This window comes from Cheilinus undulatus, linkage group 20, assembly GCF_018320785.1.
Source record: "Cheilinus undulatus linkage group 20, ASM1832078v1, whole genome shotgun sequence".
NCBI classification, from domain to species: domain Eukaryota; kingdom Metazoa; phylum Chordata; class Actinopteri; order Labriformes; family Labridae; genus Cheilinus; species Cheilinus undulatus.
In genome coordinates this window covers 37721236-37747007 of record NC_054884.1, presented here as the reverse complement: position 1 = coordinate 37747007, position 25772 = coordinate 37721236, and the positions used below count along the sequence as shown (strand labels likewise).

Here is a 25772-nt window from a genome sequence, read left to right as displayed (position 1 = left end):
TTTACACGCTGCCCAGCTCATGCTTCTGACACACCATAAGGCAATGCAAGACCACACAGGAGGACACTATTATGTATGCAATTCAAAACATGAAGGTGGAACTTTGCTGCAGAACTGTTGCAAATGCAGAAATGGCTTCTGCTACATCCACCACTTAAATACAGTCCATGGAAGTTCACCTTTTAGTTCTGTAGAGATTTTTAAGTGCTTTTCAACCTTTTTCAAACACTGTGGCTCTTCAGCGAGGACAAAAAAATCATCCTTAGCATCAATTGCACCATATATCTTAAGGGAAATAAATCAGATTTCTGCTTTACAGTAAAGAGACTAAATATCTGCACATGCAAGCATACAGTGTCCTCCAAACACTGACCGTCATCTTCCTGCCTGCAGACGTTCAGATGTGACAGGCGAAATGTGAGGCATCGTTTTCTCCCCGCGCTGACCTTTGACACTCAAACATTTTAAAAGCTGAGTGAGGAAAGCCTGAAGAGGCCTCGTCGGCGGAGGAGCATCGGTTATGGTCTGACTCATCTGGACGGGCGCCAGCGATAAAACCAAAGAAGCAGCAGAGCAGTAGAGCGAGGGGAGGGAGGGCAGCACCAGTTGTTTCTAGAAGCACCTCACGGAAGATATAATTAAAGTTAATAGTTAGGGCTGGGCAATAGATCACATTTGTAGGATATAAGGGTGTAAAATAGATAAAAGGTAAGAAAAAATGCTAATTTCATTTCATTCTTTTTACTTCATCTGGCCATTACTGAGTGCAAAGTTGAATCAGCTGTTACTGGAGGAAAACAGACATCAGGCCATGTTCAGTAAAGAGCTTTTACAGAAAGAACCACTCACAGTAATAAACTAATTTATACACAAGCTTATCTATTTGAAATGTTACGTCTAAATGAGCCATTGTCACTTTAATCTATCTGATTTGGGAGCTTTTGAAATATTGGGAAATATCTAATGATGCTACAACCTGTTGGATACCACAGCAGCAAAGATGGAAGTCCTAGACGCCTGAAACTGGCTAATATATTGATTTTAGTCATCAAAACTTGCAGGCAAACTCTTGCACACAGTCTGACTTGCAGGAATACCAGTTTCACCCACTTTTCCAAATGTTGCAAACATATTTGTGCAATTTCATTCAATTCAATTTAAAAGAATGTGACTTAAGATCATGACGTTTCTGCAGCAGCAGCAGTTTTTACACCACTGAGCATTAAAATAATGGAGATTTTGCAGGTCTGAGACATGATATTTAAAAGCTAGTGATGCATGGCTTCTACATCAGTATGGGCTGAACTTGGTTTGGAAATACCGGCATTTCGTTTGCATCCTTGCTCTGTAAAAGCTGCAGAAAATTTTGATCAATTAATAGCTTTCATGTGACATCACACACTCATGGAACCGCCCCCTAGCGGGTGTTCCTCCAGCTGTAAACTCTAGAGAAGCTGACCATTTCAGCCGCCCCATACGTTCTTAGTCAGTTATATTTATTTTTTCTCTTTAAAGATTGCATTCACTAACTGGTGAGGAGGCAAGCTGGGTTACACTTCTACAGAGAGCCATCAGAGAAAAAAACAAAAGAAGAGCAGATTAATGCTGTTAGAAAGATGAAGAGAACAGTCTTTTTCTCATCCTGACATCTAATGATGTGTTAATTTAATCAAAATGTGACTGTCTTTTAACTCAAGGCCATCAATTAGGAGGGAAAAAGGGGAAGCTTTATGGGGCCCAGTCTAATGAGGGGCCAATAAAAGTTAGCCAAAATTCTAGCGATGATATTCCACTTTTAAATGAAATTTATAAAACTACATTCATTTTTGGTTGCTTCAGTAACATGCAGCCTGCTTCAAAATGTAAACCCCCTTTCCCTAACACAGTATGAGCCAGTTTTTAATGCCAACATTGTCTGAAAGCTAACTGAACTCAACCACTGGGCCTTACATGCTGGATTGTGTAATGCAAAATATTGGGAGGGCAGGAAATAAAGGAGAAAAAGAGGAAGCTTGCCACAGCTTTCAACCACATTAATAAACTCTGAAAGCTGATCAGAGCCAAGTGAAGAAGGCAAATGTTGTCCAGAGGCAGGCGCTAGTGCTACTGATCCTGCCCTGCTGACATCTGCTATAACTAAAGCCCAACTCAGACCAAAGACTGACGACATTGCGAGACTGTTTTAGAACGTTGCTGGCAAGGTCGCAGCAGTCAAAAACAAGCTGCTGCAGCTTGAATAAAACCGTCTGATAAAGCCAGCCTGTCAGGTCATAGACGGCTGGTTGCAGAATGTTAAAGAGGGAGGAAACACCCCTGTCTCCTCCACTGGCTGAACATCAGGCTTAAACGCACAGCTGATGGAGGAGGTTAGCTCCTAAACACTGACTCACAGCTGGCAGTGATCCTTATCGTGTTTAGTCACGTGAACTAGCAAATTTTAGCCAATCAGCACTCACTTACACCTTATTAATGAAAACAACTTTCTATTCACTTTCCAAACAGCAGCATTACTGACTTTAACACACTGTAAATGCAACAAAAAGGTGTGTAAACATCTCAGAAGCCAAGTTCTGGCTCTGACACTTTAGATTTACTGACTTTAAAAGTAGCACAGCTGCCGTCTAAGGGTTCAGAGTGATACAAAAGTACAACCTCAATAAATATCTAAGCTTTTCTGCAGTTTTCAGGTGATGGATGTGGATAAAAGTATCTGGAGCTGCAGCTCCAAGTAGTGGTCAAATGTAGCTGCTACCCTATAGACAGTTTTTGTGGCTTTTCTGGCCCGTGCATGGTCATGTGACTGAAAGCTGTAAGTAAATGGAAATGTTTTCAATGCTTTGTGAATAAAATGGGAGTCTGTCTGCAAATTTTGACAATTAAAAACAAAAAATTCACATATCTGGTGTCTAGGATGTCTGTTTTTGTTGCTGTGGTCTCCAGGAGGTTTCAGTACAGTTCTATTTTTACTAGAATTATATCAACATTTATAATGTTTATTTCTTCACAGAAAAAAAAGTGCGTTGCTATTTATCTAAAAAATACTAAGATATCCTTTCTGGTCCTTATTGCCCAGCCCTATTGATAATGACGTAGAGGATAAGCTACATTATGCCTGCTCAGGTTTAAACCATCAATTCCTAAAGCTACAAATTCCAACAGACTAGGGGAACCGCTTTAATATGATGGTACATCAGACCACGGGTTAATAACCACCAACTGCATGTTTCTTCTGCGATCTTTCGATGTTGTGTTCAGGGCGAAGAGCTTTACCTTTTCAGACTGGGACCTATTTTTAAAGAAACTTAACACTGAAACAGAAATGAGTGGAATCACTCCGGAGCTCTTGTGAGGTTCCAGGTCGGAGCTTTGACTGATGATTGTACTCTGAGGGACGTGTCAAAGAGACCGAGAAACACCCGGCTGAGTGGAATCCACGCTGAAGATTCAAAATTTTAAGGTTTTAAGCTACAATCAGATAAAAATAAAAAAGAAGCTTAATTAAATAACAGTGTCATTCCTCAAATATATTTATACACAGCAAGAATTTTCCAGAAGACGTTGTGAGAGTGAGAGCGGGGCACTGATGTGAGAGAACATCCAAACATTTGAGTCTTAGCTGTCGTCCTGAGTCACAGCACGATTTATTCAAGGGGGGGGTGTGATTAATCTGGGGGTTGGAGCCTCAGCCAAAAGTGCTTTACCTTAACAAACCCCGCCCCTTACTAACACCGCTGTGAGGAAGGGTGCAAAAATAAAGAAAAACAGTCTGCTTTTGTTTGATTTACTCATTCATTTGATGTAAACGAGCGCATCCCTTTCACGCCGGCCGGTGAGATGGGGACGACTGAGGCGTCAGAGTGAGGCCGAAGAAAACAAAAACAACGGTGTCCACGTCTCGCAGCTGCTCCTGGTGCAGTGATGTCATCGGCGAGTTAAAAAGGAGGGCCGGGCGGGGTCAGATCAGGGCGTGGAGGCAGGGTGCGGGGCGGGGCTTTAACTGCGGGGCAGGCTGCACATCTCACAGTGCTCTGTGCCGGGCTGGTTCATGAAGGTGCAGTGGAGGCAGGACCACATCGCTGAGGAGGAGGAGGGGGCTGAGGGGCCGCCCATGGCCCCGTAACCCAAAGAGCTGGAGGGCTGCCCGCCAACTGTGCCTGGAAGGAAAAGAGAGGTTTTAAAGGACATTAAAGCAGATGTGATCAGGCAGTGCAGGTGCAGCTCAAAAAATAGAACATTATGAAATATTTATAGACTTTTCTGTTTTAGTTTTGATGGTTACGATTTACAGCTCACTAAATTCAAAAATCCTCTATCTAAAAACATCCAAATATCACAAAACACAGTACAGGAGTTTGGACCTTCTCAAAAATTGTGCTTTTATATGCACTCAGTAATTGGGTGGAGCTCTTTTAGTGCAAACTACTGCGTTTATGCAACATGTCATTGAGGTGGTCAGTCCGTGGTCCTGCCCAGATTGATCTAATAACAGCTTTCAGCTCGCCTAGATTGTTGAGTCCGGTGTCTCTCCTCTTCCTCTTGACATTAATCCAGAGATCCACTATGGGGTTCAGGTAAGACCAGTTGGCAGGCCAATCAAACACAGAAATACCACGGTGAGGAAACCCTTTTCTGGTAGTTAAGCTTCACTGTAGGCAGGTGCCAAGTCCTGCTGGAAAAGGAAACCAGGTTCTCCATAAAGCTCCTCAGCAGTTGGAAGCCTAAAGGGCTCAAAAATCTCCCGGTAGACAGCTGACAGCGCTGACTCTGGACTTGATAAAGACCAGTGGACCAACAGGAGCAGATGACATGGACCCGAAACCATCACTGACTGTGGAGACTGGAAACACTGGACTTCAAACGCCCTGGATTCTGGGCCTCTCTGATCTTCCCCCAGACTCTGGGATCTTTTTCTAAATGAAATGCTAAATTTACTTTCAACTGAAAACAGGACTTTGGACCACTGAGCAACAGCCAAGTTTGTTTTCTCCTTATTCCAGGTGAGACTCTAATGACACCTGTAGTTCAAGGTCGGCTAAACACTTAGAGCATAACACTTGTTGTCCATTTCCTGGACCTGCCTGTGTGGTGGCTCTTGATCCACTGACTCCAGCATCAGTCTGCTCATTGTGAAGCTCCCCTAAGTTCTTGATTCTGCTTTGTTTGACAATCCTCTGAAGGCTGAGCTCATGTCCGTTGCTTGTGCTCCTTTTCTTACCACACTTTCCCCTTCAGCCAACTTTCCATGAATCAGCTTTGATACAGCCTCTGAGAACATCCTGCCCTTTCAGCAGTGACCTTCTGTGGCTTACCCTCCCTGTGGAAGGTGTCAATGATTGTCTTCTCAACAACAGTCAAGTCAGCAGTCTTCCCCATGATTGTGGTTGTGAGTTCTGAACCAGAGTTAAAGAATGAAGGCTCAGGAATCCTAGGACTGATCCTCAATATTCTAATATTTTGAGACAGTGGATTTTTGATTTTCGTAAAATGTAAGCCATAATCATCAACATTAAAACAAAAAAAGTCTTGAAATATTTCAGTTGTATGAGATGAATCCAGAATAAACTGGCTCACCCATGATTCCATCATACCATTGCTAGCGCTCTATCAACTGTGCATTAGACTACATGCTCATGTAAGCTTGCTAACATGTATAAAATGACACAGCTAAGTTACTGTGGGGTTACAAGAGGTTTTAATGCAGGTTGTGCATAAACTGATCAAAGATGAGGCAGGTAAACCTCATAACTGGGCAGAGACTTACTGCACAGCTGCTCGATGGTAGCCCACTGCTCCGACTTCTTCCAGGTCTGAGCCAAATCCTCGTTTGAGGTTCTCACAGCGTCTAAAAGCAGCCCGATGCTGTCCTAAAGAAGCAAACAGAAACCTTAACGATCCTCATGGACATGAAAAATCTTCAATCTGTGCTGTCTTTCTGGATCTGAAGTCTGGATTTTATAAGAACAACAAATTTGACCTTAATCTGATCAAGCAGCATCCCATTATCTGATCACAGGGTACATTTTTATTACACCGAACTCGCTTGTGATCTCAAAGACGAGCCGCCAGCCAGTTTTGAAAATAGATCAGTGTGAAAAGAAACATCCTCTCAGCAGTAACCGCCTCCAGACTGGAGCAGCATGTCCACACATTCTGACCTATATTCTGCAGCATAAATCTCACAGGAAACAGCTCTGAAGGTTCCACTCACTCTTAGAGGCATGACTTCATTGGTGACGAGGAAGAGGAGCAGATGGAAGTCAGACACGATGTCCAGGAATGCCGTCGAGGTACACTGGGACAAATATGTCGCTAAACTGTGGAAATCCTGCAGACACACAACAAAAAGAGAACATGATTTATAACTTCCTGTGACCTCTGAGGGAACTGAAGGCCAAAACATCAGCCTAACTCTCTAAGGCGCTTAGATTTCAGGGTCTGGTTAAAGTGAAATACAGAATAAGAGAGGGATGGTGCTTTCACACATGTGCAAAATTATGCTACTGTCACAACTAAACAAGACCTAATGTGGTTAAAAATTCCCCCCTGCTATGCTGCCCAGAAAATGCTGAAAACCAAAGAAACTGAGCGGAAATCAGGGGTCAGACTGTTTAGTGAAACCAGGATTTATCCTCAGACTACATACTTGTGTCTCTCCCAGGATGTCCCTGTTCTCGATGGGGAAGCGCTGTGTGGAAGAGAAGGTGTACTGGGGGTCTTTTGGGAAAGTGGTAGTTATCTGCAGGAGAAAAAGAGCGAGGGGCAATTAAATCAGAGGTAAAAGCAGAAATAGGCATCAAAGAACAGACACTGAGCCACATCTTACTCACATCTATGATAAGGTACTCCACAGGGAGAGGCCGGGCTAGAAACGTGACATCATTTCCAAATTTGTCTTTGTCCTTTTGGATAAAAAATGAGAGAAAATAGTTGAATCAGTATCAAACAAAATCTTTACATCTGACTCCAACATCTGGATGAGTAGACCCAAAATACCAAGCCCTGACAGACCTCAATTATCAGAAAGACTATTCTTATCAAGACAGAACTAAAACTCAGTCTTTGTTAAAGGCTGTGCTCAAAAATCAAAAGGCAATATATCTTAATTTCCCCTCACTCAAATGTGCATCAGTGCAGATGTGATAAAATTCAATATGGCTGCAGTTTAGAATGGCATGTAAGTGATGGTGCAGTTTATAATACAGCTCATAGATGGCAGAAGAATCCAAACTACATGACGCAGTAGGTGTTACGAATCGAAACAGACAAGAAACTTCATCCATCACCAGTTAGAATGAATGCAACCATTACCCGCAATTTCCACATAGGAAGATTGCGCTGCACACTGAAGCTTCACGGGTTTGGCAACCAAAGTTGAGCGACCTCGCCCACCGGAAGCGTGTCTAGAGCGCTGCACCATGGCTTCAGCCCTAATCAGCAGGCAGAGATCACGGGGAGAACTGAGAGTTCACGCAGGAATAGTATGTCAACAGTGGACTATTTTACCTTTTGGGGTTAATTTATCATCCTTTCCGGTATAAGTTGATGATATTGTTTCCACCAGTGGGTGAGTACATTAGGAAGTTAAAAAGTTAATGTTTGCTTAAAGGATGTGTCGTTTTATGTAAAATTCTTTAGCTAAATGTCCTCAAAAGTGAACTTTTCCTCGTCAATGGTGCCATTGTAGCTCTGTGACCCACTGACCTCTCGGTGACCCTTTGCTCTCACTGCAGGAGGAGATGTAATGTTGATAACGTGATGATTACGAGCTAGAGTCCGTGCATTGTGTTGCATTTTGAAAGAACCGGATATTCTACATGTGACTTCCTGTTTGGAGCTTTCTGATTGATGATAATTAGTGTGGTTTGGCAGCGGCCGGTGCTGTTGATAGACCTGCAGCGTATCTTGCACCAAGCGGAGCAGAGTGGCACTCCAGCGACGTGCTGCTGGCGGACTGGATCGCCGGCTGTGGAAATGCTCTGATAGACTAGAGAGGGAGCGATTTTCTGCGCAGTTTGATTCGCCGGTGGACATAGCTACTAGTTATAGGGGCATTTCAGATTCATGCACACACCAGGAAGTCAGGAGATGGACATGATTTAAGCAATATGTATGCAAAAATCAGGTAAAACCCTGCAGCAACACAGCCTGTTTCTATCCATACATGGTAGATAGTTGGCAACAACAGCTATACTCGTTACACCAGATCAGTGATACATCCCCGGCAGAAATGTATGTCCCCAAAGTCAACACAACACGTTATTCATTACTCTTCAGACTTTCTTTAGTTCATTCAAAATTGCATTGTTTTGCTTCTTGCCTCTTTTTTAGACTTTCATCTTTTCCCATTTTACTGAATCATATTTTGGTTTTGCCCTAGTCTCAAAATCCTTTTTTAACATCCTACCTTTATTCAGTCTCCTTTCTGTTCTCTTGTAAATCTCTGATCTGCAGCTGAAATTGTTTGATGTGCTTGATGATTTATTGAAATTTTCCTGATTTTGTAAACAGACTCAGAGGATGGCAACAGCCTGTTTATGCATATGTGTACAGACTATCTGGTAACCAAGGCTTCAAGCAGCAGCTAATCCAGAGTGAGTCACGGTATTTAATCCCCTCTTATCGGTTTAGAACAAGATCTATGGTAAATAAGACGTATGCAGATGTGCAGAAAAGACTACCTTTCAAATTCAAGTGGACATATACAGTATTTTCACAGTGCATTTTTGTAACAGCACTGTAATGAAGCTGCACTGTCATTGCAAATTATCACATGATATTAGGCATGCCCTTCCTCTAATTTGCATTGTTTTATGGCTGAGAGAGCACAACATGATCCTGTGTTTGCCTCTTAAGCCAGAACAGAGGGGAGATCACGTCATCCCACCTTTATACCTCTGAGACTTTTATAGTGAAGGAATAAGATCACAGGGGGGTAAATATGCCTTAAAAAGGGACTATAAACTTGGCTGAAACCTAAATATCATCGATTACAAAAAACAACAGACTTCAATTTAAGTGTGTTGAGTTGTGGCACCCTTAAACCTGCCTTTACGGTCATCCTTTACTAAAAAGTCAGCTGTTCATCTGGGTAGGACACAGTCTCTTAAAAATAATGTGTATCAAGAATAATATTGAATCATTAAGTTGTGTGCATTCGCATGCTTCTATCCTAACACGCTTGTGTCAGCATGTGGGAAGTCTTACCTTGTAAAAGACGTCGGGTACATACTGCTCTGGGCTGGACTCTTTAGCATAGCCCAGCTCGGGAGCATCTTTGCAGGGCAGTAGGCACTCGTCTCTCACCAAAGCCATGCACTGATTGGACACCTGATATCCCTCAAAGTGTACCTGGTTATCTGGACCGCCTGCACACAGAGCAAAGAGACAAACAAATGCAATCTTTATAGTCATAATAATTGTTTTTAGTTAAATAAATGGATTCTATCTGTCCTCAATCACAATTGATTTTAAGGCTACAAAAGGAGGACTTTTATCTGACCATGTTAGCACCAGACACACGCAGGCATCCTGAGAATAAGCTAAAATACCAGCAGTGAAGTGTAAACATTACTTTGGTTCACTTAATGATTGTTACGTCAGTGTACTGTTCAATGTCTCTACCTAAAGTCTCTCCAGCTTCACACGTGAAACTCATTTAAAACCCGACTACGTCTTCACACAAGGGAGAGTGAAACAGATGGACTTCAGGCTGTTGGCATCACATGTGTTGCCATGACATCAGCCTTGGCCGCCGCTGCCTCATTAATGCAAATGATGGGGGTGAGGTCACTACAACGTTTGGTGCTCTTCTGGAACAAATATAAACACGGTGGTCTGACAAGGCTGTAGAGAGGGGAGTGTAAACACTTGGCCTTCAGCCCACAGTCTGTCTGGCTCATATTACACAACTCCTTTAGCCTTTAAGTTACTACCAGCAATGTGTAGATACTGGAGAGGAACACAGATCTGAAATGCACAACTTTATGATTAAACTAAAACAGTCAAACGTTAGCAAAAATCTGCATTTTTTAAGTAATTTTCCATCTTTTACAGGTTATAAGAAAAACCTAGGATACTGTATGGCGGTTAAAAGTGTCCGCAGGCCTAATAGGCACAAAGATGGTATATGTATAAATATCTTCTCTACCTTTACCCTTAAAGCGTGATTTTACCCCTTAGTATAAGAATTTTTCCAGGCTTTAAAGCCTAAAATATTTAGGTAAGACAGCAGATAAAGTCAGAAAGACTGAGCCAGATTTGAACCAAAGCAGCCTCTGTAAATGGTGTGTGCAGGTATAACCACTAGATACACAAACATTGTAGAGCAGACCCTGGTCTTGTGCTCCAAAATCCATTAAATTTATCCTTGTGTCTGTGGACAGTTCTGCAAATTCTGAGGAAAATCCCTCTGAGAATTCTTGAGATATTGCAATCCCTGACAAGGGAAAAAGATGAAGCTTGATGAAGTTCAGCTTTGACCTGCAATCTCCAAAATCTAATCAGTTAATCCTTGGGTCAGGGTGAACATTTCTGCAACATTTGAAGAGAATCCCTCTGAGCATTCTTGAAATACCATGCAAGTTAAAATGGCCTGGATATACAGACAGATGAACGCCCTATTCTTGGTGTAGCGGTATGAACATTAAGATTTAGTTTCTTTCTTTGGTTTAATTATTTTATTAATTATAATAACAAATACTATTTTCTTTTACCTGTTGCCACCACTGTCACAAATTTGGAGCCAAAATGGCCATCTCGAGAGAGTCTGCAGGGGTTTGAATGGTGATTCTGGAAGTATCCTGCTGTGATGCACTCCTCGGCGCTCAGATAGTACGAGTCCTACAGGAAGGAAAGACACTTGTGAGACACGTAGACCAGAATACAAGCAGGTTCTGTGTGGCTGAGCAGTCGGCCTTACTTTGTTTCTTGAGAAGCGGACAGTTCCTATCCTTGTGTCCTCAGAAAGCAAGTCTGTAAAGATCCAGCCCACCTGGAAACAAGCAAAAAGGATTGTCAATAGAGCAGGAAAAGATAAGTGTTTAGATCCTCCATGATTACAGACATGGATCAATCATTTAAGCAATTTATCTGAGAAAAAAAAGCCAGAATACCAATGATTTTCACCCCAAAAATGCAAACATCATTTTTCCTCTAGCTTGCCTATACTTCATCTAAATGCTAGTCATGAGTGTGATTTCTATGCTCGCTGTATCACCAGTTTCCAGTCCAGTGCCACATTCTCTGCTTGTTTGTTTAGAGGACACCATGGAAACAGCAGATTACGCTGGAGTTTGAGCTGGTAAATATTGAGCAGCAATTTTCAAATGTCAGAAAGTAGATTTGACAAATTGGTTTGTTTGCAGCCTTTTTTTCACATCAGGGTACACACATGATGCATGCAGACCTTGCTCATAGACTGATAGTCATGCAGTGCTAACTACTGGACCAGCTGCAGGGCTTTTGGTCTGGGTCAGCTTGACACAGATGCATCTTTGAGAAGGTGCACATCAGGCTACATGAATAGCTTCAGGGCTAGATGCTTCATACTGATGTATAAATCAGGATTTGAACTTTTATAACACCTTAACTTCTATTAGAGTAAACTCATGATCTCTGGAAACGGACAAAAAAAACAGAGATTTGAAGGTGTTATCTCGTTTTGAAAAACTTAAGCAGACACAGGTCTGCAGGTTGAAGGTATCTGGGATGCAAAGTGATAACAGAAGGCTAACCTTGCACAGGCCAAGTTTGGCAGCTATTTCATCCACGGCTGCAGCTTTAGGGTCCTCCACCAGCTCAAGACTGTTCTGGGTAGCGTTCTGAAACACAGCAGGGACATGTGCAACGTTTGCATTAAAACAAGAGGGATTCTTCAGTCAATAAGGACTAAATTTGTAAAAGGAAAATGTAACGGATTGGACAAGATGAAGCAGACAGAGAGTATTCTGGACGACACCCTCACCTGTGGAGGCTCGTAGATGGCAGCCACCTCAGCTCGTATGCCCAGCGGGATGTCTTTGTGCTCCGTGTACCTGCCGTACAAATACCCCATCCTCTGGCTTCCCGTCTTCCTCCAGAAGTCCAGGAAGCGGTCGGCGATGGTGTGGTTCTCGAACATGATGTTGTCCACGTGTCTGTATTTCTGGAGGAGGAACAGAAATGTCTTGTATCATTCATCTTCTTTTGATACCCTGATGTGTTTATTTAACTACAGGGCAATCAACGTTCAGCAAGAAGGGTTTACAAATCACAGACACTGAAATCTAAATCGGCTTGAATAATCAGACCTTTTTCCTGCATGATGGTTCGCTGCCGTTGGGAGTGTCATTTTGAGTTTAAATCACTAAATGAGAGGAAAACTTTGACATACTTTGAACAAAAGAAGCTTTATTTATACAAACCTTTAAAAGAAACATATAAATAGAGCCTTTTCTCTCTGGTAGAAGATATTTTTCACAAAATCTTCCTCTGATCATCAGTTATACAACACCTAGCTGAATTGAAAATAGCTCTTTTCACATTATAATGCTGCAACAAAGCTTTGCCATCATGATGCAGTTGTACATTCATATTGATTAGGCAAGAGTGTGATATTGGTGCAGTTTCTACAGTCAAGAAAGCATGTTATGTTCACACAGCAGGAGCTGATCTCTTTTCCCTTTAACGCCGCTGTTTCTACCTCTGATGCCAGCATGCAGGGGTTCACTTTGACTCCCCATTATGCCTCCATGGCATTTGTTGGAGAGGGCGAAACACCACAAGGTTGCAAATTTTATGCCTCAAACTGGGAGTCTGAATAGGATGACTGTTTCTTATCGGTTACATCCAAAGGCTAATACCCTGAAAGCCATGAAAAACTCCCCTGCACACATCATGTAAATGCTTCGATGGTTCTCAAAAGAGAAATGAGACAAATCCTTGTCCTCCCCCCAGAAACTGAAGAAGATCGACTTCCAAGACATCAAAATGTCTCGTACTGAATCCCAGCACTGTAAGGCACAACAAGCCTGACACTGAGCATTCAAACATGTATAAATCTACTCTACTGTTGTATATCCTGAAGCATCATTGTCACTCAGATGCATTAGTCTCCTACCTGTCTATTGAGTGTGATGGCACTCGGCTGGCACTTGGTGCAGATCCCCTCCGGCCAGGGAGGGTGGCCCTCACAGCCTGACTTGATTTTACAGCTGATGTTCTCCAAAGCTGCAAACTTCCCTCTGCAGGACATTAGAACAGGGTTACAACTGGGAATAAATATGAATTAAACATAATAATTACTGCAAATAAATAAAAGTTTATCACTTGTCGGCTCCACCGGTCAGCTTGCGAAGGTATGCATGGAATGACATGTGCTTTACTGGTGGGTCGAGGTGATTCAGGTAGTCTTCGTCAAAAGGCTGACAGATAAAAGCAGTAAATTCAGTGAAAACGATCAGAATAATCTTCACTAAAGCCTGCCATGTTAAAAGAAGACTGGATTTCATACCTCTAATGGTACACAGTGCACACATTTCCCAAGGGCACCATGGCGACATCTGTAAAAGAAAAGATTCATCAACATCTGTCATTTGTGTTTTATTTCAGTGTATGCGGTGGGTCATCTTCTTACAGTTGTGGATCTTTGTTCCTGTAGATCTTGCCGTCTTGCTTGGCCAGATACTGATCGATCTCATCCTCCTGGACCTGGGGTGCTGAGAGGGACCGGGGGATCATGGAGGAGGACGATGTAGAGGAGGAGGATGATGATGATGATGATGAGATGGATGGTAGTGATGAAGATGAGTGCGGGGTGGCCGTGTCCATCACCTCCCCAGAGGAGGAAGAGGAGGCTCCTGAAGGGAACAGAAACAGCATGTCGCCATGCCTGCAGAGGAGAAAAGAAAAAAACAAAACATGTTTAAAGGTGAACATCTGTCGAGCTCTGTGAATGACAGAATCTCTTTCTTTATTCAAATCAAGCATAAAAACATTTTTGATAAGCTACATCAGTGAAAGATTCTCTTTCATTCCTTGAAGCAGACAATTCCCTGACAGTCACGCCCCAAATCATTTGACAAACACATGTCCTCCGGGTATATCCTTCCATTATTTAAAGAACTTAATTTGAACAGGTAAGAGTCGCACATTACCAGAGCTCAAAGCTGCTGGATTTACTTACTTGATCTTTAGCAGACTCAAAGTTTTGTTCTGGGAAAGGATCTCTCCGGTCTTGTTGCGGTTCAGGTAAATAGAAAACCCATTGGAATTGAACCCAAACTCTTTGGCCACCTGGAAAAAAACAATGCTTGTTAGAGTGGGTGACAACGCGTAATCAAAAAGCTGAAAACTTTGAATTCACTTGATGTTGAAGGCATCAAAACAGTATTGAATTAAGTTAATTTTTGAACATAATCTCTCTGAAAAATTCAAATCCACTCCAAGAGACAATTAAGAACAGCGTGTGCCAATAAAAAAGGCGCATGTGTGAAGGTGTCAACTGTTAAATCGAAGCCAATCAACCCAATAAAGCAGATTTACACAGATCCTCCTGGCATGAGAGAACTCAGCTGGTAGGAACTCCTCTTAAGGTCATCAGAGAGCGAGCCAAACTCGGCTATTAAGAGTACTCAGCGTTCAGGCCAGCAGAGTATCCCACAGCACTTTATCTTTGGGCCCCTGAGCAGGCGGACAATCAGCCTGATGACAGTCTACTGTCTGTATTTCATCACTTTAACAATCATGTCACGCTGTAACATTAAAGCTGGACTATTTCTGTGATCTAACCACACAGAAGCTGTAAGCACAAGGGTTTTAGAGTCAGTGTAGGTAAAACAAAGTACAAAACAGCCTGAAGTATTAAGGTTCTTTGAGCATAAAAAAAAGTATTTCCTACAAGCTTCCCAAAGAAGAAGGTGGTAGATATCATCAGTGAAACTGTAGACTGCACTGTGCGACTACATGAAGCAGAAATTCACTTTATTCTGTCTCTGCAAGGCTGCAAGGCTCAGACTGTCCCTGCCCTGTCTGCCTCACACTCAAGGTTTCTTGTATATTTCATTATTTTATTCAAATCATTGCTGGCAGCAGAGACTGAAAACTACTCCTCACATTGATCTGCAGGCTACACCATCCTGCCTTCACAAGGATGCATGCATTTTTAATGAGGAGCTGCTGCAAAGCTCTGCCGTGACCAGTCTGCTGGAATACTGATCTATTTTAAGGTTTGCAAATCGAATGATTCAAAGGATTTTTTTTGTGTGTGTTTGAGTATGAACTGAGCTCAGCTGGAACCAAATTAAAACTGGACTGTTGTGCAAATAAATAAAAATTAAGGATCAAATGTATGTTTGTTAATTCTTGGTGCATTAACTCTTTCTATGTCTCTCTCAGATAAGCTGGGGCAAAAAGTTCATATGTGGAGCTATTTTTAGGGAGTAATATGGAGGTGGTGGGAAAACTAATACATGTTGCTGTTTAAGAGAAAAAAAAGATGTGTAAAGTTTCTTTATGCTGGCAGATTAGCAAAGCATGGCTGAAATATGACACAAAACACATGACATGTGTGTTCTCTTCAAGGACAAATGGGACAAAGGTGAGCTTTGAAGACACACGGTTATGTTTGGTACTGTGTAAAGTCCAAACTGCATCATTTTTTTATTATGTAAATTTAAGTTGATGAATGTTTTAAACATCAAACATGAGGGAAATGGTCCTGAGGCTTAACCAGCTGAGAACTACCGCTCTAGATGAACAAATAAAACCTTTGCAAAGTATAAACTCTCATCTGTTTGATAAAACCTTAAAAATAAAATTCTTTTTCTAGATTCTTACAGCATATCTGCTTCTGTCAAAAATCAGCGTCTCATCAGGCAGACCATTAAAGAGAAATTTAAAAAGGTATCTCAGGAAAAGAGCACAGCAGGCTCTGCAGATCCCATTTTCAACGCTTTTCCTACTTCTGATGAAGGCAGAGATGACATGAGGTTGTTCATAGTGAAGGTAAAATGCCACAGAAGCTTAGATATCACAGCTCTACATGGTGTTGTGAATTGGTCTATTGTGATCCTTCCTCTCGCTTTTAAACAGCAGCAGCAAAGGGTTCAAAATTCAGGCAAACATTGAAATCAGCTGGATAAAACCCACAAGAACTCAAAAGTATTCAGCAAAATCTCTCTTCTTCTCAGCTGTTTGCTGGATTATTCTGTGATGATGTATCTGCAAGAAGTAACCGTGCTCAGGTCTACTACTGTGCTTTGGCACATTTTAAGTGTGCCTTGATTTATCCTCATCTCTACAAAAATAAACAGTCTTTTAATCAACTATCATGAAGTCCTCAGACATAATTTATCATGCCACTTTATTTTTTTTCTGTGATTTATTTTAATGAACAGATAGAATATCAGAATTAGATTAAACTGTCTGATTGACACTCAGCATCTAGGTATGAAAAGTTAGCAGAGCAACCCTCAACTACATTCCCTTAACAGATTTGCCCAGGAATCCATAAATGTATTTATAAGCTTTGAGGACACTGGAGAACACAAGACTGAACAACTCTGGAACTTTCTGAACATGTTTTGACTAATTTAACAGGCACAAGCAGTAGAACAGCAGCTGGCGTGTGTGTTCTGCAGAAATTGATCCAAGAAGTTTAAACCGTCAGAATTAGTTTGTAAGTCTTTCTGTTAGTGTCTTAAAATGCAAAACCACGTGTGAATAATGAATCAGAAGTGTCATGTTTTAAACACAGTACCTTTTTCAAAAAAGCAGATGCTGTCTCCCTCTTGGTTGAAGGAATTTTCTTCATCCCATCTGGGGATTGTACCCTGATGATCTGAAAAAGACAGACACAAACATCGCATTTATTACACAGTCAAAGGAATCAGGCACTAAGGTTGTCAATATCGAATATTCAATATCACTTATTGATAACAATAAAAACAGCATTGCTTTATGTTTGATAACATCAAAGAGGACCAAGCTTGAAAAACAAAGATCTTCAGTCATATTTAATCCAAATCTAGCATTAAAAAAGAGAGAAAGAACAACAGTTGTCCTTTCAGATTCAAGGTGGATTGTAAATCACAAAATTGGACAAATAAACGGCAGCATTTTGGATCAGAAACACTGGATATATTTGTGCACCTTAGACAGCTAGTGTGTTTGCTTGCAAGGAATATAATAATACCTCAGACAACATGAAAAAAATCAACAGAAACATGGAAGATTGAAATCAATTTGACAAAAATAGATACTGGAATACTTGAAGGTTAATTTGGGGGATTTAAAACTAGAACCACCGTGGATCTCAATATACCTGCAATTGCCAGCAGGTAAAATTTACCTGTTATTAACGTGCTTAGTTTATTTTTTTCATGAATTGCACTGATCAAGGACTATTAATTAACCACTGACATTGAACAGCTTATTGACCAGAGAAAGAGAACTAAATCATTGTTGGAATATGATCTGTCACATAAAAAAATCATCTTCAGACTTATTGCTAATCCTGAAACTTCCTCACCACCAGATTCTTCCACATTAAAAGCACTGAGATTATCTTCTGCCATTTATCAGTGGTGAATGTATTTTTTCCCTGTTGTATCCATGATGGAGGTAGACCTATGACTTTTGATTGATGCAAAAGAGAGAAAGTGTTCCCATGGTGCTATCTATTTATTGCAGGGGAAAATAAAACAGTGGGAAAATCAAGACTTTCTAATGGGGTAAATCTTACCTGCGTGGTGGTTCTAGATATAAATGCTCCTTAATAAAATTTGGGTTAAGCAAAGATTTTTTTTGACATCAGGTGCTATAAAACAGACTTAGAGGAAAAGTCAAAGACTGTCTTTAAAATTGTATCCACATTAAGACACACTTAAAGAACAGCCTCTGGTAACTTTTGCCCATTGGCAGCTCTAGTGTTAAACAGGGTTTATTTATAAGGACAGTGGATAGAGTAGGAAACTGGGAGAGTGGCTGGAAAGTGGCAGCATGCATGACATCTGCTACACCGTCATGTCTCCTGATATTCTCTTTAAAACGAGAAGACAGTCCTGTCTGCTTTTGGCCTCTTATTTGGAGTCAGGGCTGAAGAAGAGGAGCATATACACATCACAGAAGCAAGATATTTAGAGACATGTTTTTGACCAAATCGGTGTTGGTCATAACAAAAAAATATAAATGCACTGATACTTGGGTAGCCATCCTCCTAAAACTTAAAACTTATGCCGTCATGATGGCAAAGTGATTGAATTGCTCCACATGTATGGACGCTATTGTCCTCCAGGATATTCTCTATTCCTGTCCCAGTTTCCTACTCCATCCACTGTCCTAAGTAAGGGCTTAAAGGCACAAAAATAAATCTGAAGTTAATAAATATCAATATAATAAGAGAAAATTAGCCACATACCAAACAAAATCATATTTATTCATAGACTGACTTCAGTCTTATGACATTATATAAGGAGTGGGAGCTTTTCTGCACTGATACTGACCATGGAGACTGACTACTAATTTTTACAAACATTTTACATTTATGACAAATGAAACACACGTAATGTTACAGTTAAACTCCATCATCAAAACATAACGCAAAGTGAACTACTTAGCACTAGATCTATAACATTAAAATGGCACAGAGCTGAAGAAAAGCAGCAGGAAAACACAGTGATGCCACACGCTCACTTTGTCAGAGCCACCCAGGCTTCAGTGAAAGAACTCGTGTGACATCTAGCCAATCAGATAATGTTATGGGTGGGACATTAAGAGACCTTGGAGAATCAAAACAGACCAAGAGAAGAGGACATACATCAAAGTTTTGCCTAATATCAGCTTCTATGATCAGGCAAGCTGAATACTGGTCCACCAAAATAACTGAGACAATCCAGTGTGCGTTCATTAGTTTGTCTCAGATTGCATTATTTGTCCAACAAATATAGATCAGGTATAGTTTGTGTTGGAAACGGTTGATGTCCATTACCTTTGCAATATTTCTCACAGAGATAGCAGCTTGATGAGAGGAAGACTTGTGTAGTTGTTTTTTTCTGAGGCTCTTTCTTGGTCTGTAAGTAGTTTTTAACACATTTCTGCAGCTGATTTAAGGCAAAAAAGCTCAATGCCTCCTATTAGACTGTATCGAGGAAGGTTTGTGTTCTCACTACAAATGAACTGCACCAAAATGTGAATGGAAGTGGACCAAGAGCCACCTGCTCGAGCTGCATCAGTACTGTTCTTTAAAGTTTGGCAGTCTGCTTTCACACCAGCACTAACAGAACAAACTAACCCTGCAAACAAACTCGAGTTTGTTGCAGTCAAACCAAACAGGTAAAGTTGAAAGCACTCTTAGCATCTTAACTTTCCTTTACTTTTTAAATCACTTTATTTGCTTTCATAGTCTGTTTATTAATGCATCTATACGCCGCCTCTGCTTTTATTTCCTCTTTTGCTTGTACAGCCGTATTCAAATCCCTACTGCTTTCACTTTGTAGTACTTCCTTAACCCGCCTTTATCTCTTTTACTGCTTTTGTACCATGTTACTGCTTATTTAGCGGGGATGCTGAACATCCACACGATTGATATTCGCATCGGCCATTTTGTTTATTATTATTCTTCTGCACCGGCTATCTCCTCCTTCATACTTTGTCGTATCAACACCGTTTAAACTTTAAAAAATTCAATTTCTTCGTCATTCGACTGCTATGACTTTGCTCATTCCTTTTATAATTTTTAAAATATAGCTATTTTCATGCTATTTTCAGCTATTTATATGCTTTTTCAGCCATTAAATGCAATTTTAAGCTTCTTTTAAGCAAAAAATCAGCTATTTTCACGCTATTATCAGCTATTTTGAGGCTACTTTCAGCTATCTTTAGGCTATTTTCAGCTTTTTATAGTCTACTTTCAGCTATTTTTATCCTTTTTGGAGCTATTGAATGCCATTTTCAGCTACTATTATGCCAATTTATGCTATTTTCAACTATTTTTGCACTTTGGGCTATTTTCAGCAGTTCTTCCACAATTAAGCTCTCAGCCTCCCCATGCAATTTCAGCTGAAATTGCAATTTTGATCTAGTTTTTTAATGTTTTCTCTTTCTGAACTTACTTTCACTTTTATTTGCAACATTATCTTGCATTCCTTTGTCTTCTCCACTCAATTAACTGATTCTAATCATTTCTCTTGTGATGTTTGGGAATATTATGTTTGTTAGATTTTTTTTGTCCACAAGGCTCTCCTGCTGTTGGGTTCCTATGTGGTTCTGTTTTTGGGGGTTGCTGGTTTCTTTTGTTTTATTATTTGCATCTGTTGGCTTGTATGTCAAAGCATTCTGTAAACCTGTATTTTCAAAGGTGCTCTATGAAGAAAGTCATTATCTTTATTGAAAAAAGTCGTGATAAAATCATATGTTACACCCAGTACTATAACGTGTATTGTGTTGTGGGTTGACAGTGTCGTTGTACTGGCTATAATGGTGTTTTAGTGGTATCATACTAGTATCAGTATGGTTTGTTTTTACTGGAGGTGGTAGTATGACAGCTCTACCACAATGTTATTGTAGTTACAGTTTAATTAAGACCCCACTAACCCCCCTCAGCCGTCACAGAGTCGTGCCCCCCTCTTTACAGTCTGGTCAGTGTCAGGATATTATGACAGCGATGACAGTGCAGAAAAGTAACGTTAACGTTAGCTACAAGCCGTTGCTTTTAATCAATTTATTTTAAAACTATGTAGGTGAGATACTGGTGGATTTAAGCCAGAAAACACTGACTTAATCCTTCACAGCATGTGGTCTTAACCCATCAACAAAACAACACTTTTACTGAATCAACAAATATTTGTTTCCACCGAGAATATCCCAGCTAATGTTTGGCTAACGAGCTGAGCATGCTACGCCTCATTTCAGACGTCTATTCTCCTGACTTTGAGCGGCTTCCCCGTCAGCTAACGATGCCTCTTTTTATTCTGGAGTCGTCAGCTTGTCAAAGAGCTAAGATTAGCCGGGTAGCTAAACAGGCCCCAGTCACTCTTCGTTAATGATAGCGTTAGCATCGGGGCTAATTCTGCTGCCTCATCACTCCAGACTTCGGCTAACAGGCTAGCTAACGTTAGCCGAGCGACCCCGCAGAGCGGCGAAAAGCAGCGGCCGTTATACTCACAATGTTGTCCTCCATGATGCTCGGGTCAGTGCTCCCGACAGACGCCTCCGTGTCAGTACAAATACTCAATTCAAACTAAATTCACCAAGCGATAGTAGAGTCTGTCAACGAAACTCCATCCCACAACTCAAACACCGGGTGTTGCAGACATTAGTGACCGATCTTTTCCCACCGGTCCTACACCGAGTCGAACACGGCAGAAACAAGCTTTTAACTAAAAAATGCGTTCCTTTTTAAAATGTATTAGTTTTATTTACATCTTCACCTGTTGGTGAATGACAAGGGAGGGCAGCTTTAATGGCAGATTATTATTTACACAATTCAAAGTGCTTTACATTAATAACACCAGGAGCATTTAGTGACAAATAAATAAGCAAAACAGAATGAGATTAGAAAAAATAGTATCCAACCAAGTTCAGTTAAATCAATTTAATTATGTATTATTACTGTAGATTAGTGTTACTCAACAGTGCTCAACCAAAGAGCCAAAACATGGTTTAAAAAATGCCTTTGCAAGAGTCCCAATCTAAGTGGGAAAAGTGGTGAAAATTAGGTCAAAGTGGCAATAAAAATAAGTTATAGTGGTGAAATGGTCCAAAAGCAGCATAGAAGTGGCATAAAATGGGTGAAAGTTGGCAAAAATGGTGAGAAAAAAGTGGCAAAATTAAATAAAAAATGATTTACAAGTGGTAAAAATGGTCAAAAAATGGTAAAATGTTGCAATCAATAAGTAAAGCAAAAAGCAGGATAAAAAAGTCAAAAAACTTGTGGAAAATGCAAAAATGGGAATAACAGTGGCAGAATTGATTAAAAAATGAGTTACAGGTGGTAAAAATGGTCAAAAAAGGTAAAAATGTGGCAAAAAAAAATGAGTTACTCAAATAGGCAAAAGTGGAAAAATCGAGAAAGGCAGCTTAGATACGCAAGAAGGGGCAAAAAATGACAAAAAGAGGGAAAATTATGAAAACAGCAAAAAGCAGGATAAAAGAGGCACAAACTGGTGGAAAATGGCAAAAATTGATAACAAAAGACAAATCAGAGGTGGTCAAAAAATGGTAAAATGTGGCCAAGAATGAGTGAAAGGAGACTAAAATGGGCAAAAGTGGCAAAACCGTCAAAAAGTGGCAAAAAAATGAGTGAAAGTTGGCAAAAATTGGGAGAAAGAGGGGAGCAAAACTGATTAAAGAATGAGTTACAGGTGATAAAAATGGTTAAAAAAAGGTTAAAATGTGGCTAAAATTGAGTGAAAATAGACTACAATGGACAAAAATGGAAAGAAAGTGACATTCAATGGAAAACGGCGGCTTAAACGGGGCAAAAAATGGCAAAAAGTGGAAATAAATATAGAAAAGCTGGACAAAAAAAGACAAAAACCTGGCAAAAAGGGGGCAAAAGAAGGGGCAAACTTGGACTTCAAAAGCTGTAAAAATAGATTAAAAGTGGCAAAAAAAGAGGAAAATTGCAAATAAGGGCAATGGAAATATACAAACAAAAAATAAATAAAGGTTGACAATTTAAGCCAACTGTGAAACAAACTGATTAATGGATAATTTCTGAGGTCAAAGTTGAATTTTGCCTTAATTGTGGGGTTTTTCTGAGGGTATTTTCCCTGATACTTTTGATAATATTCTCTGGGAATTTTTCTTTAAATCTAAAGAAATTTCTCAAGCACTTATGAACTTTTCAGCAGTTATTTGGTCCTTTCGCAGAGCCTCTCAGCAGTCTTTTCCAGGAATATTTTGGGATTTTGACAAGAAACATTTTGGTATTTAGTCTTGAATGTGTCCCAGAAATTTCCTGGATTTTTTTTATTTTACCTAACCTGAAACTATGAGGTATTTTCATCTCTCTCTTTGTTTTGTCACATTTTTTACTGACTGAGGTCCAAACAGCATGAAACGATGTTTCATTTGATAAATGTGATGAAAAATAATAGAAATTTGGGTCACGATTGTGTTCTAAGGTGTTGATGGTGAGGAAAAACCAGTAACCCCTGCTCTAAAGCAATGGTTCCCAAAGTGGGAATAAATTATTGGAAAAAAATTGTTAAAATGAGTTCAATTTAAGATAAAAACATAGTTATCAAGTGATTTTTGTGATTAAATGTAAGAAAAAGTGATAAAAAACTGCCTGAAATGCAAGCTTTGTGCAACATCGTCACCTTTATCCCCGTCTAGGGAAGGTGGGGGTCCTCAATCACTGGCGCGGTTATTCTGGGGGTCACGGGCTTTAATGTTTGGGAACCTCTGTTCTAAAGCTGTAGTTCTCAACCTTGGGGTCGGGACCCTCTTGGAGGTCACGAGACACCGAGAAGGGGTCCCCTGATTCCCAAAGAAAAACAAAGAGTATTTCTTAAATTACACTGTCGTCGCTTTACACCAATTTTAACACATTTTTGCCCTTTAACACCTATTTTTGTCCATTTTTAACCGTTTCCACCACTTTTTTCTGCCTGTTTTCGCCACTTCTAAACCGATTCTTGCCACTAAAGCCTAATGTTGCTTCTGTTGACCCATCATTGCCACTATTAACCCCTTTTTTAAAATCATGTTTTAAACACATTTTTTTCCCATTTTACCCACATTTCACTGTCTGATATGCCCATTTTTGCTAGTTTAACCAATTTCTGACCATTTTTGCCTATTTTCTTGTTTTCAGTTAACACTTTTTTGCTGGTTTATATTAATTTTTTTTTATCCCATTTCAACAAATTAGCCAATTTAAATCCATTTTAGCCACTTTTTAACCACTTTTTCCACCTTTTTTGCCATTATTACCCAATTTTTCTTCTTTTTTTAACAAATGAAATTCACACTTTTAAGAAGGCTTTTTACTACACAAATTATTAACACAAGACATTTGTTTCTTTGATAAGAGTGATTATTTTATCAGGTTAGATATAGAATATGGTTATCACAGCCAGGGGTGTAGCTAGGGATTTTGGGCCCCAAGAAAGAATATTACACAGCCCCCCCTTAACTGGCCAGCCAACAGATGTTGAATCATTTTTTACAAATATCTTAGTATTTTAATGTATTTTGAAGCAAAATTTCCACTTTTATGAGCAATGTTTTTACTATGGTTGAACTGAATTTACTTGCATTATTTTGCAGCACTGGACTGTACCATTTGGACATTTTTAAGGGAGGAGCAGAGGCCCCCAGTATTTTTTTCACTCTATTGGATACAAATATCAGTCTGCTGACTCATTCATTTTGTCGCTTTTGATTCAATAATGACACTAATTACTAAGAAAAAATAGATAAAAACACACTTTTCATTGCAGGCTCCTCAAGGGTCCCTCCCTACTATGGGCCCAGGTAATCAGTACCCTTTTCCCCCCTGGGCTACGCCCCTGATCACAGCTTAACTTTATAATGGACCATGATTTTGCTGACCTCCATGGACTCCCAGTTTGGCTCAGCGCCAGAAAGCTCACCCCTAATGAACGACCTTGTCTGCACACAACTTGAATGTGCATGGCTGTGGTCAACCACCTTCAGGTACAGCGGGGGTCCCACGGTCTCTGGCACTTATATTTTGGGGGTCACAAACTTGAAAGTTTGGGAACCCCTCCTCTAAAGGATGCTTTTTAAGGTGGAACTGCATGCTTTTTTGCCCATGTGGTGTATAGATTTGTTGGAATATAAAATCTAAATTAATTTATAACTGTCAGAAAAGCTGTCTGTAACCCCTCTGACCCCTCTGATAAAATAAACACAGATTATCTGTCCAACAGCAGCGTTCATACACACATGCACAGGTTTATACTGATGCATGTCTAAAAGGATGAATAATCAGTCATTTTAACTTCAAGAGAGAAACAAAGACACAAAACTAAGTCTCAGATTTGCAGGTGCAAATGTGATAAAACAGAATAAATCCTCATCATCATTTTTCTCTTTTTATGTTTTATTTTTCCCCTTATTCTGTAGAGAGGACATTCATCCCATTCATTCCTCTAACAGCCACAATCACAACGATGCAATCATTGGAAACAGAAATCAAACATGGGTTATCTTTGTTTTATCCTGGTGATTAGAACAATGGCTCTGAAGATAAACGCACAAAAACAGACAAACATTGTCAAGGATGGAAAAGATTCATACAAGTTTTGATATGAAAATATTCTATTTCTAAACAGGAACAGAAGAAAAATCACAGGGAATAGAGACCACATTGGATGGATTGGATGGAGGAACATCTACACCACAACAAAGAAAACAACAGAAATATTTATCTTAAACATAAAGAGACTCAAACTGGGGCACAGATAGCTGTATGGAAGTAGGAGAAGCATGCAAACACAAATAAAAGACAAGAGATTTAAAAAGAGTGGCATGCAAAACACAAGGCTCCACTATACGTGCTTATTAGCATGCTTAAAGCTACAATATGTAGCTTTTTCACCCCAAAATAGAGTTTATGCAACTGCACAATGCATTTCAGCTGGGAGAATGGAGGGGAGCACATTAGAGTGCCCTGGCATCTGTTTTCAGCACCGTGTAACTTTAGCTGGCTGCAGCTCTCTTGCAAGAATGCATACGGCTTTACTGCACTAGTTCACACACCAGCCTTCAGTTAAAAAGAAGCCTATCAGCACCGTTTGATACAATACCGAGGCTAAGAGATG

At 40.2% G+C, this 25772-nt stretch overlaps 1 protein-coding gene across 1 annotated transcript; it reads right to left on the bottom strand.

The window, feature by feature from the left end:
* Nucleotides 1–3511: 3511 nt before the first annotated feature.
* nploc4 (NPL4 homolog, ubiquitin recognition factor) lies at nt 3512–21320 on the bottom strand. Its single transcript, XM_041815229.1, has 17 exons — nt 21140–21320; nt 16736–16816; nt 14162–14271; nt 13613–13867; nt 13490–13538; nt 13306–13400; nt 13097–13220; nt 11963–12142; nt 11733–11819; nt 10919–10990; nt 10713–10839; nt 9205–9365; nt 6828–6899; nt 6644–6736; nt 6209–6325; nt 5762–5864; nt 3512–4154 (listed from the first exon to the last, which is right to left on the bottom strand). The coding sequence occupies exons 1-17, from the start codon at nt 21152–21154 to the stop codon at nt 3994–3996; spliced, it is 1902 nt and encodes a 633-aa protein (XP_041671163.1). The 5' UTR covers nt 21155–21320; the 3' UTR covers nt 3512–3993.
* Nucleotides 21321–25772: the final 4452 nt, after the last annotated feature.

Coding starts and splice junctions, on each gene's coding strand:
- nploc4 (XM_041815229.1), bottom strand. Junction 13,401..13,489: donor TGCACTGTGTACCATTAGAG/GTATGAAATCCA, acceptor TTTATCTGTCAG/CCTTTTGACGAAGACTACCT. Junction 6,737..6,827: donor TGGAGTACCTTATCATAGAT/GTGAGTAAGATG, acceptor TTTCTCCTGCAG/ATAACTACCACTTTCCCAAA.